The sequence below is a fragment of the Molothrus aeneus genome, chromosome 5, assembly GCF_037042795.1.
Source record: "Molothrus aeneus isolate 106 chromosome 5, BPBGC_Maene_1.0, whole genome shotgun sequence".
Lineage (NCBI taxonomy): Eukaryota > Metazoa > Chordata > Aves > Passeriformes > Icteridae > Molothrus > Molothrus aeneus.
The window spans coordinates 69901670-69916368 of record NC_089650.1 but is presented as its reverse complement, the minus strand read 5'-3'; the positions used below and the strand labels follow the sequence as shown (position 1 = coordinate 69916368).

At 55.9% G+C, this 14699-nt stretch overlaps 1 protein-coding gene across 1 annotated transcript in view; it reads right to left on the bottom strand.

The window, feature by feature from the left end:
- The window catches only part of SHANK3 (SH3 and multiple ankyrin repeat domains 3), a 122636-nt gene that overhangs the window by 27294 nt on the left and 80643 nt on the right, over positions 1-14699 (bottom strand). Inside the window, exons 16-20 of the mRNA XM_066551091.1 lie at positions 13171-13306; positions 8236-8316; positions 4381-4404; positions 2621-2748; positions 1255-1357 (exon numbers count right to left, since the gene is read on the bottom strand). Coding sequence (XP_066407188.1) covers positions 1255-1357; positions 2621-2748; positions 4381-4404; positions 8236-8316; positions 13171-13306 — 472 coding nt within the window. The remainder of the gene's footprint in view (positions 1-1254; positions 1358-2620; positions 2749-4380; positions 4405-8235; positions 8317-13170; positions 13307-14699) is intronic.

The following is a 14699-nucleotide window of genomic DNA, read 5'->3' as shown; positions in this document are numbered from 1 at the left end:
GTTTGGCGGCACCATCCATCTTTAGGAACAGAACCAAGAACCCACCAGAGATGATTTTGGATTTGGAGACTCCATAAATCTTTAGGGACAAGGTCCAGGACATCCCACAGCCAGGTTTGGATTTGGAGGCACTCCAAACCTTTAGGGACAAACTCCAGGACCCAGCACAGACGGATTTTGGGTTTGGTGGCACCAAACACCTGGAATGGGGTGAAGCACTACCTACAAATGGATTTTGGGATTAGTAGCACCAGAAATCTTTGGGATCAGAATCCGTAACCCACCAGAGATGGTTTTTGATTTGGAGACTCCAGAAATCTTTAGGGACAAGGTCCAGGACCCACCACAGCTGGTTTGGGGCTGGTGGCACCAAAAACCTTCGTGACAAGGTCCAGGACATCCCAGAGATGGATTTTGTGTTTAGAGACACCATAAATATTTTGGGATAAGCTCAAGGATCCACCACAGGCATTCTGGCTTTGGTGGCACCAGAAATCCTGAGGAACAACATCGGGGATCCTCCACAGCCAGGTCTGGGTTTGGTGGCACCAGAAATCTTTGGGAACAGAAATAGGAACCCACCAGAGACAGTTTTGGAATTGGAGACTCCATAAATCTTTTGGGATAAGCTCAAGGATCCACAACAAGCAGTTTTGGGTTTGGAGGCTCCAGAAATCTTTAGGGACAAAGTCCAGGACCCACCAAAGGTGGATTTTGGGTTTGGTGGCACCAAAACCCTTCTGGAACGGGGTCAAGGGCTTCCCACAGATGGATTTTGGGTTTGGTGGCACCATCGATCTTTGGGATCAGAATCAAGAACCCAGCAGAGATGGCTTTGGGTTTGGAGACTCCATAAATGTTTTGGGATAAGCTCAAGGATCCACCACATCCAGGTGCCTCCTCCAGACCTCACCCTGCTCCTCTTAAGCCCCAACTCTGGCATTCCTGGTTCCAGTGCCATTCCCGCTGGGAATGCCCAGTGCCAACACTGGGGTGGCAGAGCCCCCCCTGCCCTTGGCAGAGCCAATCCGGGAATTCCTGGAATTCCCTCCCGAAATTCTCTCCTGGAATTCTCCAATCCCACCTTCCGCTCCGAGCAGGACCAGGCATCCCTCCAAGCTGGAATTCCATGGAATACTCCAAAATCCAAGAGCTGGAGCGACCTGGGAAGGGCCGAGCCTTTCCCGCCCACTCCACATCCCACAGGGACCCTCCCTCCTCATTCCCAAGGGATACTCCCGCGTTTTTCCTCACCTACTGACTTGGTCCGTGGAATTCCCTTCCGGAGGGACACGTGGGGCTTCTCCGTTCCCGCCAGGACCCCGGGATGTGCCATTCCTTGGCGCTCAAACAGGGACTGGAAGGGAAAAACAGGGAATTCCCAGTCTGGATGCTGCTGGAAGGACCCGGCATTCCCACCCGAACTTCCAGCTGCGGGAAGATGGAAGCTCTTCCCAACAAGATAGACCACCCTTGCCTCCGCCTTCCTGCTGCTCCATCCAGCAGAATTCCAAATGCTGGGATAATTCCCTGGGTCCCGTCCCATCCCCCTGCCCGCTCCAGGTGGGAATCCGGTGAGGGTGGCTCCGGGAGCTCCTGTCCCACTTTTCCTGGAGCTGCCTCCCACCCGCAGCATTCCCGGCACAATCCCGAGCCTCCTCCTCCTCCTCCCTCTGTGCTTCCCCTCGGATTCCGGCAGAATTCCATCCCCGCATCCAGCCCGGCTCTCCAGGCTCCCCCCAAGCTGCTCTTCCAGCCTTCCCTGGGAAATCCATGTGGATTCCCAGGCCTGGATGGGGATCCTGGGGAGCTGGGGGAGCGCTGAGGCCCCGCTGTGGATCTGGGTCTCCCAGGCTCTGCATTCCCAGGAATTCCGCTCCTGAACCAGCTCCCCTTGGCACCACATTCCCCCCCATCCTCCTCCATGGGCTCCCTTCCCTCTCCTTCCATTCCCGGGAATCCCACTCCCTATTCCTGGGAACGCCGCTCCCCATTCCCTCCCATCCCTCTCCCTCATTCCAGGCCCCCATTCCTGGTGGGATTTCCTCTGGCTCACGCTGATCTCCTCAGTGAGATCCTCCAGATCCTTCCCATCCCTTTCCATGTGCTCCCATCCCTCTCCTTCCTTCCTTGGGAATTTCACTCTCTGTTCCTGGGAATTCCAATCCCCGACTCCCGCTGGCTCACACGGATCCCCGCAGGGGGGATCCTCCCATCCCATTCCCACATTCCACGCCCCCATTCCCAGGGAATTCCCGCTGGCTCATACTGATCTCCGCAGGGGTGATCCTCTGGCTCCCTCCCATCCCATTCCCACATTCCACTTCCCCATTCCCGTGGAATTCCCGCTGGCTCACACTGATCTCTGCGGGGGTGATCTTCCCATCCCATTCCCTTCCCAGTCCCACATTCCACGCCCCCATTCCCAGGGAATTCCTGCTGGCTCACACTGATCTCTGCAGGGGTGATCCTCTGGCTCCTTTTCTTCCCATTCCCACATTCCATGCCCCCATTCCCGCGGAATTCTTGCTGGCTCACACTGATCTCCGCGGGCGTGATCCCATTCCCATTCCCATATCCCATATCCCGTCCCATTCCCGCGGGATTCCCGCTGGCTCACACTGATCTCCGCGGGCGTGATCCTCCGGCTGGTCGGGCGCTGTTTCACCGTGGCCGCCCTGGAATCGGCCTCCACCAGCTCCGCCCTCAGCGCCGGCTCCGCGGCCGCCAGGATCTCATCCAGCTTCTCTGGAATCCAAGGAAAACCGGCTGATCCCGGGGGCTCAGCCCCAGCACCGCTCCCTTCCCGCAGCTCATCCCGGAGAGCGGAGGGATCGCCCCCCACCGCTCCTCTCCCCAGCCGATGGTTTTCCATGGATTTGTGGGGGCTGATCCCGCTTGGATGGGGTATTCCATGGATGCTCTCCCCCACCGCATTCCAAGGAATTATCTGCGTGGAGCTAACCGGCGAGTTCATCCCAAATTTTGAGTATTTGGGATCAGTCGAGTCCTGCCAGGAGGGTGGGAGATCCAGGGAATCCCAGGACATGGAGATGTCCATGGGATCCACAAGGCTCCGGCACATCCGGTGTTTGTTTGGGATAAACTGGGATATTCCCAGCCGGAATGGACTCCTTGAATGATCCCAGCTTTCCATGTCTGGGGCAGGATTCGTGCCCATGGATATCGGGAATATCAGCAGAGCCACCACAGCCGTGTCCGAGCTCAGGGAATGGGGAGTGGGACTGGAATTCCCAGCTCCAGGATCCACCCTGGCACTTTTATCCCTTGGGAACACCAAGCTGTGCCTGGATGTGTCCCAGTGGATCCATTCCCTCGGGAATTCCAGCTGGAATCCTGAAACTCCAGATATGGGAAAAGGCAGGAGGTGGATGTGGATTCATTTCCATGGATCCCACCTGAGACGAGCCTATGGAATTCCCAACTGGAATGGGAGGCTGGGGCCGTTGGCTCTGTGCCACTGATGGCGCTTTCCAGATCCAGCTGGATCTGTATCCCAAATTCCTGCCCTGGGAGAGGGACTGGGCAGCTCCACCTGTGTCCAGGTGGGAATTGTAGCCCCGGGATTCTCCTGAAGCCAGACTGGTCCTCGGACCTTCCATGGAATTGTGGGACATGGAATCACGGACTGGTTCGGGTAGGAAGTACCTAAAGCTCATCCCAGAAAATCCTGGATCAGAAAATCCCAGGAGGGGTTGGGTGGGAAGGGACCTTCAATCCCATCCAGATCCAACCTCTCCCACCAAAAACTTCCCAGTTTTTCTGTGGACCTCACGCGACATTCCCGGCACATCCTCAGGGTGGGAACAGCGGAATAATCCACGTGGATCTGCCAGGAACAGCAGGAAAAACTCCCTGGAACTGCCAGGAATAACGGGATAAACTCCCTGGAACTGCCAGGAATAGTGGGATAAACTCCCTGGATTTGCCAGGAGACGTTTTGGCTATTTGGGATAAAGCTGGACACTGTCATTCCCAAGGATCCCACACGGAACATTCCCGTGGGCAAAACCCGGAGCAGGAATCACACCTGGGAATGGCAGGGTCGGGAATTCTGGGATACAGGAGCATTCTGCCCGTGCCCAGCAGAATCCCACGTGCCTGTTCCAACTCCCGGCCTCGCAATTCCTGGCATTCCAGTTCCTGGCATTTCAATTCCAGGCGTTCCAGTTCCTACTGGAGCGGCTCCTGGATGCTGGAGCTGATCCCAAATTCCCAAATTCCTGGCTGAATTCCCTGAGACGCTGCAGGAACAGCGACCCTCGGGATGCCGGGATCTCTCCCCAGTCTGGATCCCGTGGGATCCCAGCGGGAGCTGGCAGGAAGGGGCGGAATCCCGGGAATTTTGGTTTCACTCACCCCCTTTCCTTCTCCGCATGGAGGCTTGGAATGGGAAACAAAACACAGAATCAACGGCATGGAACAATTCCCGCCCCCATTCCCGGCTCTTCCCACAATTCCCGGCCTCTGGCATGCGGGATCCGGCCTGGTATGTGGGATTCGGGCAGGGCACCTGGGAATTCCAGCCTTTATCCAGTGGGATTGTCCCTCTGACCTGGGATTTGGGATTTATCCCAAGGCTGGGATCGTCCCTCATGGATCCTCATGGATCCAGGGAAGCTGGAGCGGGATTGGCTGGAATTCCATCCCAAGCCATGGAAAAGCTCCCAAGGCAATTCCCTGCATCCAAGCCCATGGATTTTGGCCCAGGAGGGATCCTGGAGCATCCTGCTGGGAATCTGCTGCTCCAAGGGGATTGGAATGGCAGGGAAAGGGTCGGGAAGGGCACAGGGGGTGTTTGGGATCCATGGAAAACGGGGTGGGAAGCACCCGGCAGAGCTTTCTTTGGGAATATCCCTTTCCCTGACTGTTCCTTGGGAAGGAGAGCGGCTCCAGACCAAATCCTGGGAATGCTGATCCACAGGAAAACCCGGAGTGAAGGATGGGAAGAGGACGGATCCCCTGTTTTCCCTGGAATGGCTTCAGCCGATTCCTTGGATCCATAGGGATGAGCACTACAATTCCCGGAAAAACACACGGGAATTGTGGGATCAGAGCTGGAATGGCCTCCAGATCCTTCTCTGGGATTGCTGCTCCCAATCCCTCTCCAGGAAAACTAGGAATTGCTGGGAGGGTGGAAGGAGGAATCCCAGGATCCAGGGTGGGAGAAAAGTGGGAAAAAGGAGCCGGTCTGGCTCTGATCCCAAGAATTCCCACCAAAAAAAGAGCCCTTGGATTGGGAATAATGGTCTGGAAATGCCAGGAATCAAGGGTGGGAATTCCAGTGTGGGAATCCAGGCGGAGGCTCAGGATAGAATCAATCCCAGATGACCGAGTCTGGGAATTCCGGGATCTGATCCCACAGGGTCTGGCTCCAAGGAGGAGCACAGGGAGCAAGGAAAGGCTTGGAAAACTGGGAAGGGCACGGAAAACCAGAGGGAATGGAAAAACAGGAAGGGCATGGAAAATAGGGAGAGCAGGGGAAAAAATGGAGAGCATGGAAAAGCCAGAAGGAATGGAAAACCGGGATGAGCATGGAAAACCATGGAGAGCTTGGAAAATCAGAAGGAATTAAAAAAGAGGGAAGGCATGGAAAAAAGGAGGGGGGCTTGGAAAACTAGAAGGAATGGAAAACCAGAGAGCATGGAAAACCAGGGAGAACACGGAAATCCATGGAGTTCATGGAAAACAGGGAGAGCATGGAAAAACCAAGGAGGGTGTGGAAAAACAGGGAGAACATGGAAAACCAAGGAAAACATGGAAAACCAGAAGGAATTAAAAAAGAGAGAGGGCATGGAAAAACCATGGAGGGTGTGGAAAATAGGAAGGGCTTGGAAAACCAGGAAGAGCATGGAAAAGCAGAAGGAATGGAAAAACAGAGAGCATGGAGAACAGGGAAAACATGGAAAACCAAGGAAAACGGGGAGAACCAAGGAAAACCAGGATGAGCATGGAAAACCAGAAGGAACGGTAAACCGGGAAGGGCATGGAAAAGCCAGGGAGAGCATGCAAAACAGGGAGAGCTTGGAAAACCAAGGAAGGTATGGAAAAACGGGGAGAACATGGAAAACTAGGGAAAACATGGAAAACCAAGGAAAACAGGGAAAACCAGGGGTAATGTGGGATCCTGCTGAGGCTCCAGGGTGCCACATTCCCAAATGGAAAATCCCAAATTCCCATGGAAGCTGGGGCAGCATCGATGGCCTTGGAGCCAGCCCAGGGACGCTCCAAAGTTTTCCTGGGATTTGGGATCTCTCCATGGCCACATCCAGGGACAAAGCGACACCGGATATGGGAAAAGGGGAAGGGATGGAGCGGGATCAGCTCCCACCCTGCCAGGGGGTCCTGGGGACATCCCAGGTGGCCATGAGGGCTGGGAAAAACAAGGAATTCTGGCAGTGGGAAGCAGGGAATGGTGGGAGTGGAGAGGATTTCAGGGAATCTGGGAATGTGGAGCGGGATGGGAAAGCAGCAGGAAATGTGGGAGAGGCAGCGGGGTGGGGGGGACGGGGCAGTCCTGGAGATCTCCTGGAATTCTCCCGGAGCTCATCTGGAATTCTCACAGAGCTCTCCCGGAGCTCCCCTGGAATTCCAGAGGCTCTGCCAAAGCTCTCCTGGAGCTCCCTTGGAATTCCAGAGCTCTCCTGGAGCTCTCCTGGAGCTCACCAGGCAGGGTTTGGGATCTGCCCGGATATGGGAAATCAAAGCCTGGGACTGCCGGGTGTGGGAAAGGAGGGAGAGGAGCGGGATGGGGAAACGGGAGAGGAAAGAGAGGAGCAGGGAGAAGGGAAAGGAGCAGGGAAAGGAGCAGGAGCAGGGAGAGGATGAGGAGCAGGGAGAGGAGTAGGAGGAACAGTGAAAGGAGCAGGGAGAGGAGCAGGAAAAGGAGCAGGAGCAGGGAAGGGAGCAGGGAAAGGAGCAGGGAATGGAGCAGGGAGAGGAGCAGGGAATGGAGCAGGGAGGGTATCGGGAAGAAGGGCAGGAGCAGGGAGAGGAACATGGAAAGGAGTGAGGAAAGTGAGGAGAGGAGCAGGGAGAGGAACAGGGAGAGAAGCAGGAAAAGGATCAGGAGTAGGGAAAGGATTAGGGAATGGAACAGGGAAAGGAACTGGGAAGGGAGTAGAGAATGGAAGGAGCACAGAAACGAGCAGGGAGAGGAGCTGGGAATGGATCAGGGAATAGATCAGGGAATTGAGCTGGGAAAGGAGCAGGGAATTGATCGGGGAATGGAGCAGAGAACGGAGCAGGGAAAGGAATAGGAGAAGAGAGAGGATCAGGAAAAGGAGCAGAGGCAGGGAGAGAAGCAGGATCAGGGAGAGGAGCAGGCAGAGGATGAGGATCAGAAAGAGGAGTAGGAGGAACAGGGAGAGGAGCAGGAAAGGAGCAGGAAAAGGAGCAGGAGCAGGGAATTGATCAGGGAACAGATCAGGGAATGGAGCAGGGAATGGAGCAGGGAATGGAAGGAGCACAGAAATGAGCAGGGAGAGGAGCTGGGAATGGATCAGGAATTGATCAGGAATTGATCAGGGAATGGAGCTGGGAATAGAACTGGGAAAGAACCAGGGAAAGGAGCTGGGAATGGAGCTGGGAATGGAGCAGGGAAAGGAAGAGGAGAAGAGAGAGGAGCAGAGAAGAGGAGCAGGAGCAGGGAGAGGAGCAGGCAGAGGATGAGGATCAGGAAGAGGAGCAGGGAAAGAAGCAGGAGCAGGGAAAGGAGCAGGGAATGGAAGGAGCAGGGAAAGGAGCAGGGAGAGGAGCAGGAATAGATCAGGGAAAGGAGCAGGGAGAGGAGCAGGAATTGATCAGGGAATGGAGCAGGGAATGGATCAGGGAAGGAGCAGAGAAAGAGCAGGATGCCCAAGGCCAGGGCACACCAACCCCTCCACACCCACCTGGAGACTCCCAACATCTTCCCACGCCCACCTCCGCCAGGACGCGCCCCCGGAGCGCTGGACATCCCAATGGACATCCCAATGGACATCCCCATGGACATCCCCCTGGACATCCCCATGGACAATCCTCTGGACATCCCAATGGACAATCCTCTGGACATCCCTCCGGACAGGGACGGGATCCGGCTCCCCCGCGCCTCCCACACCCCCACGGCGCACATGCAAACCGCTGGAAAACCGCTGGAAAACCGCTGGGAAGCGGCTCCCGAGCACCCCCCGCGACTCCTGCGGGGTCCCGGCGCCGTCCCGGTGCCGGCCTTACCCAGCTCCTCCAGCTCGGCCGTCATGGACTTGGAGCGCAGCGTGAGGGTGGTGCTGGGCGCTCTCTTGGGCGGCGGCGGGGCTGCAAGGAACAGAGAGGGCATCTTGCACCGCTTCTCGCGGAATTTGCGCGGCGTGGCCAGGTGCAGGTGCCACTTCTTCTCCACAGCCTGGATCTCCTCGTACTCCCGGGACGAGGAGTCGCACTGCTGCAGGATCTTATTGAGGCTGCGCGTGGACGCGAACTTCTTCATGATTCCCGCCGGGAATGTGCCCGCGGCCCTCGGGAATGCGGCCCCCCCCCCGCTCAGCGCGGAGCCCGAGCCATGGCCCCGGGGAGGCGGGGGATGCCGGGAGGGATGCGGGGAAACCGGGAATGTGTCCAGCCTGAGCTCGGGATCCTCTTCCCGCCTCGGCGCAGCCCACGGAGCGCCTCAGCCCACCCCACCCTCCTCTTCCTCCTCCTCCTCCTCCTCCTGCTGCTGCTGCTGCTCCTGGCCGTGGATCCCAACCCTATGGAAGCGCCAGCGTCCGGCCGGGAGCTGCCCAAGGACGCATGGCCCGGGATGATCCCAGAAGCTCCCGATCCCGCATTCCCTGAGCGTCCCCCCACCCCCCCCCCCGCGCGCTTCCCGGAGCAGCGAGGATGAGTGGAAAGCTCTTCCTCTTCCTCCTCCTCCTCCTCCTCGCTGCTCCTCGCTGACAATGCTGGAATAACGCTCCAGGATTGCCATGGCAACGGCAGCTCCAAGGATCCCTGTGCCTGCGGCAGGGATCCAGCGGGGCGGATTCAGCCCCAGCCGGGCCCACACAGGCGCTGTCACCGGGGTGGGGGGGACACGCCATGAGCCCCCCCCGGTCCCCCCAGCGCCCCTCGGATCCCTTGGAAAAGCGGCCGCGGGGATGCGGAGGAGCGGGACGAGGAAGGCACCGGGCAGGGCGGGAAGGGCCGAGGGGCAGCGGCTCACCCCGGGCTGCAGCGGCCCGAGCGGCCCCGCCGGGGCTCCCAGCGCTGATTCCCGGCCGAATTCCCGAGGATTATTCCCGGCTGAATTCCCGGCTGAATTCCCGAGGCTGCCAGCCGTTCCCACGGCTCGTGCCTTTGTGCCGTGACAGGATAATTGGAGCTCCTCGTGCCAGCAGCGCTCCCTCCTTCCCTCCCTTCCCTCTTCCCTCCCTTCCCTCCCCCGAGCCCCGCGTGCTGCGCTGGGAGCGGCCCCGATCCCGGCCCCCCTCATTCCCCGCTCCCATCCCCCTGCTCCAGCCCTGCTCCCATCCCCCTGGCTCCACTCGCTACTCCAATCCCCCTGATTCCACTCCCTGATTCCATCCCTGCTCCCATCCCCTGCTCCCATCCCCCTGATTCCATCCCCTGCTCCCATCCCCCTGGCTCCACTTGCTACTCCAATCCCCCTGATTCCACTCCCTGATTCCATTCTCTAATCCCTGCTCCCATCCCCCTGATTCTATCCCCTACTCCAATCCCCCTGATTCCATCCCTGCTCCCATCCCCTGCTCCAATCCCCTGATTCTATCCCTGATCCCAACCCCCTGATTCCACTCCCTGATTCCATTCTTTAATCCCTGCTCCCATCCCCTGCTCCAATCCCCCCGATTCCACTCCCTGATTCCATCCTTGCTCCCATCCCCTGACTCCACTCCATGATTCCATCCCTGCTCCCATCCCCTGACTCCACTCCCTGATTCCGTTCTCTACTCTAATCCCTGCTCCCATCCCCCTGATTCCATCCCCTGCTCCAATCCCCCTGATTCCATCCCTGATTCCATCCCTGATTCCATCCCTGCTCCCATCCCTGCTCCCATTCTTTACTCCAACCCCCCTGCTCCCATCCCTGTTTCCAATTCCTGCTCCCATTCCTGTTTCCCTCCATCCCTTGTTCCTGTCTCCTGCTCCCATCCCATTTCCATCCCTTGCTCCCCTCTCTGGCTCCTGTTCCCCCATTTCCATTCCCTGCTCCAATCCCTCTGCTCCCAACCCAGTTTCCATTCCTGCTCCTCTCTCCTGTCCCCGCTCCTGTCCCTGTGTTTCCATTCCCTGCTTCCATTCCTGCTCCGGTCCCTCCACTTCCACCCTCTGCTCCTTCCCCCATTTCCATTCCCTGCTCCAATCCCTCTGCTTCTATCCCTGCTCCCATCTCCCACTCCCATCCCTGCTCCTGTCTCTCCTGTCCCCTGATCCCATCTCCCACTCCTATCCCCCCATTTTCATTCCCTGCTCCCATCCCTGCTCCAATCCCTCTGCTTCCATCCCTGCTCCCATCCCTGCTCCTGTCTCTTCCCTGCTCCTGTCCTGTTTCCATTCCCTGCTTTCATTCCTGCTCCCGTCCTTCTACTTCCATCCCTGCTCCCATCCCCTGCTCCTGTCTCTCCTGTTCCTTGCTCCATCCCTGCTCCAATCCCACTTCTTCCATCCCTGCTCTCATTCCTGCTGCCATTCCTGCTCCTGTCTCTCCTGTCCCCTGCTCCTGTCCCTGTGTTTCCATTCCCTGCTCCCATCCCTGCTCCTGTCCCTCCACTTCCATCCCAGCTCCCACCCCCTGCTCCTTTCCCCCATTTTTATTCCCTGCTCCTGTCCTTGCTCCCATCCCGTTCCCATTCCCTGCTCCCATCCCAGCTCCCATCCCTCCTCCTGTCCCTCCTGTCCCCCCATTTCCATCCTCATGTTCCCATTCCCTGCTCCCATTCCCCCGTTCCCGGTTTTTATCCCTCCACTTTCATCCCCTGTTCTCATCTCTCTGCTCCCATTCCCTGCTTCCATTCCCTGTGTTTCCATCCCTGTTTCCATCCCTCTGCCCCCATCCCTCCGCTTCCATCTCCTGTTTCCATCCCTGCTTCCATCTTCCTCCTCCTGTTCATCCCATCCTAATCCTGCTTCCCAAACTCCCATCCCCCTGATTCCAGCTTCTCTTCCCATCTCCATAATTCCACCCCCTTTTCCCATCCCTCTGCTCCCATTCCCTGGAATTTCAGCCCCAATCCCCCCAAACCCCTCCTGGCTCTTTCCTGTGCTTCCAGATGTTTCCGTCCCTTTGGACAAATCCCTGCCCTGCCCGAGCACTTGGATCTGCTCCTGGAATCCAGAACCCATGGAATTAAATCCCAGAACTTTCTGGGATCCCTCTGGATTCCCAGTTGTGCCCAGGAATTCCCACAGTGACTCCCTGGCTCCATCCCGGAATTCCCAGTGATCCTTTGGGATCACCATCCTGCCCCACAACATTCCTAGAAATTCCCAGGCTTGCTTCCCATCCCAACAATTCCGAGGTGGAGCCGGAGCCTGGAGCAGCTGATGGGAATTCCAGGAATTCCAGATCATGGGAATCAAAAGTGATTCCCAAAACCCATCCCGGGACTCCCCAAATCCCTCCCTTCCCGCATCCATGAGTTCCCAAAACTCTTGTTCCTTGTTTGCCACAATTCCAGAAATTCCTTATCTTGGGAATCCAAGCAATTCCCCAAAAACATCACAATTCCACAGATGTGGCTGGGACCTTCCTGATCTTCCCTGCCCGCCTCCCACATTCCCAAAAATCAGCGCATCCCAGAAACTGGCACATCCCAAAAATCAACAAGTCCCAAAAAAAGGGGCGCATCCCAAAAACAGGCACATCCCAAAACCAGGAACATCCCAAAAATGGGGACATCCCAAAAATCTTTGTATCCCAAACATTAATGCATCCCAAAAATCAGCACAACCAAAATGAGCAAATCCCAAAAATTTTTGCATCCCAAACATCAATGTGTCCCAAAACCCAGCACATCCCAAAAATCAAGACATCCCAAAAAACTAGCACATCCCAAAAAATGGACGTATCCCAAAAATCGTTGCATTCTAAAATCCATCGCATCCCAACATCAACACCTCCCAAAAATCGGCGCATCCTAAAATTGACGCATCCCAAAAATCAGCATATCCCAAAAACTGGCACATCTCCCCAAAAAATGGCACATCCTGAAAAAAATGGAAACATCCCAAAAACCAGCACATCCCAAAAAATCATCGCATCCCAAAAATAATTGCATCCCAACATCAACACATCCCAAAAAGCGGCACATCCTGAAATTGGTGCATCCCAAAACCGGGTGTATCCCAAAAACCGGCACATCCCAAAAAATGGACATATCCCAAAAACCATTGCATCCCAAAAATCATTGCGTCCCAATGCCAACACATCCCAAAAACTGGAACATCCTGAAATTGGTGTATCCCAAAAATTAGCACATCCCAAAAAAATGGCGCTTCCCACCTGGAATTTTCCACCCCCGCCACTCCCTCTCCTTGCTGGGGCCACTCCAGCCCTCCCTGAATCCCCGGAATCCCTGAAATCCCATAAACCAGCACATCCCGAAAACTGGCGTATCCCAAACATCAACACGTCCCAAAAATCAGCGCATCCTGAAATTGGCGCATCCCAAAACCCGACGTATCCCAAAAACCAGCACATCCCAAAAACTGGGACATTCCAAAAAACGGACATATCCCAAAAACCATTACATCCCGACATCAACACATCCCAAAAATTGGCACATCCCAGAAACCGGCTCATCCTAGAAACCGGCGCATCCCAAAAGTCGGCTCATCCCAAAAAACCGGCACATCCTAGAAAATGGACACATCCCAAAAACTGGCACATCCTAGAAAAAAATGGACACATCCCAAAAATTATCGCATCCCAAAAACCGGCACACCCCAAACATCAACACATCCCAAAAATCGGCGCATCCTGGGACTGGCGCATCCCAAAACCAGGCACATCCCAAAAAAACAGATGCATGGCAAAAATCAGCGCATCCCAAAACCCGGCGCATCCCGCCCCGGAATTTTCCACCCCTGTCACTCCCTCTCCTCGCCGGGGCCGCCCCGGCCCCTTCCCGAGCCCCCGGAGTCGCGGGATTCCCGGGAATTGCGGCTCACCCTTTTTGCGGGATCCCTCCTCGGAGTCGGGCTTGCGGCTGACGGACACGACTTTCATCAGGAGGTGATTCCCGCCCTGCCGGATCAGCGCCACCACCTGCTTGTGCCCCACCTTCACCACGTTCACGCCGTTCACCTGCGCTCCCGGGGGAAAAAAAACATGGATCAGAATTCCCAGTGCGGGAAAAAAAAAATACCAAAGTGGTCAGCAAAAAATCCCATTTTTCCTGGTGTTTTTTTTTGTTTGTTTTTTTGTTTTTTTGTTTTTCCCCAGCTTTTCCCGTCTTTTTTGCGGCGGTTGGGAATCAGCGCCCGGTGACGGTGAGGAGGAGATGGGAATGATGGGAATGGCCAATTCCTGCTGGGAGATTCCAAAAGAAACAAAAAAAAAAAAAAAAAAAGGGGTTTTCCCGGGCTTTTTGGAGTGTCTGATCGTGGAGTGTTCAGAATGGAGAGAATTCCCTGGAAAAACCATTCCATGGGTTCCAGTGAATCCCATGGGAATTTGACCATGGAATGGGGTGGACTTGGAGGGAGGGGAAAGGTCCAAGCCGAGATCCTCGGGAGGATTTGGGGATCTGGAGAATCCTGGATAATCCCAAATTCTCTGGAATGGCAATCCCTGGATTTCTGCTCTTTCCTCCTGGTGAAGGTTCATCCCAAATTCCAGGGTTCTTCCCAATGCTCTGTGTTTATCCCATGGATCCATCCCGAGGGACGGCCCTGAGCCCATCCCGGCTCCTTTGCTTCAGGAACCTTCGGAGCTACCAACAATCCCACCCAACGATTCCCGGGAATCCGGAGTTTCCCGGAGCAAAGGATGGATCCATGGGATAAACAAAGAGCGTTGGGAAGAACTACAGGAATTTTGGGATGAACCTTCAGCAAGAGGAAAGAGCAGAAATCCAGGGATTGCCATTCCAGAGAATTTGGGATTATCCAGGATTCTCCAGATCCCCAAATCCTCCCGAGGATCTCGGCTTGGACCTTTCCCCTCTCTCCAAGTCCACCCCATTCCATGGGCAAATTCCCATGGGATTCACTGGAATCCATGGAATGGTTTTCCAGGGAATTCTCTCCATGTGCACTGAGCTCCTTCCAAACTGCTGGAATTCCACACCTGCATTCCAGAGCCAGGAATCCCTGGATCCTCATCCCTTTTCCCACCTCCTGAATCATTCCCAGCTCCCATACCAATCCTGCTGGGTCCATCCCCCATCCAGGACCCAAGTGGGAATTTCAGGGAGCTCAGGAATTTTGTCCTTCCAGGATCTGCCACATCAAACCAAAGAATCCAGGAGAAATCTAGAAATTCCTGGGAGAATTCCCTTTTCCCAAGGGAATTCCCGAGCCTAGAACCTCCATTCCCTGCCTGGCAGGGTTTGCTGGAATGGGAAATTCCCAAGGTTCTCCCGTCAGCATTTCCCAGGCTGGGAATGAAATCCTGGAATCTGGGAATCTCTGAGGCTGGAAATCCCGCCAGGAGCATTCCCAGCACTGCCATTCCCACCCCCGATCCATGGATTTTA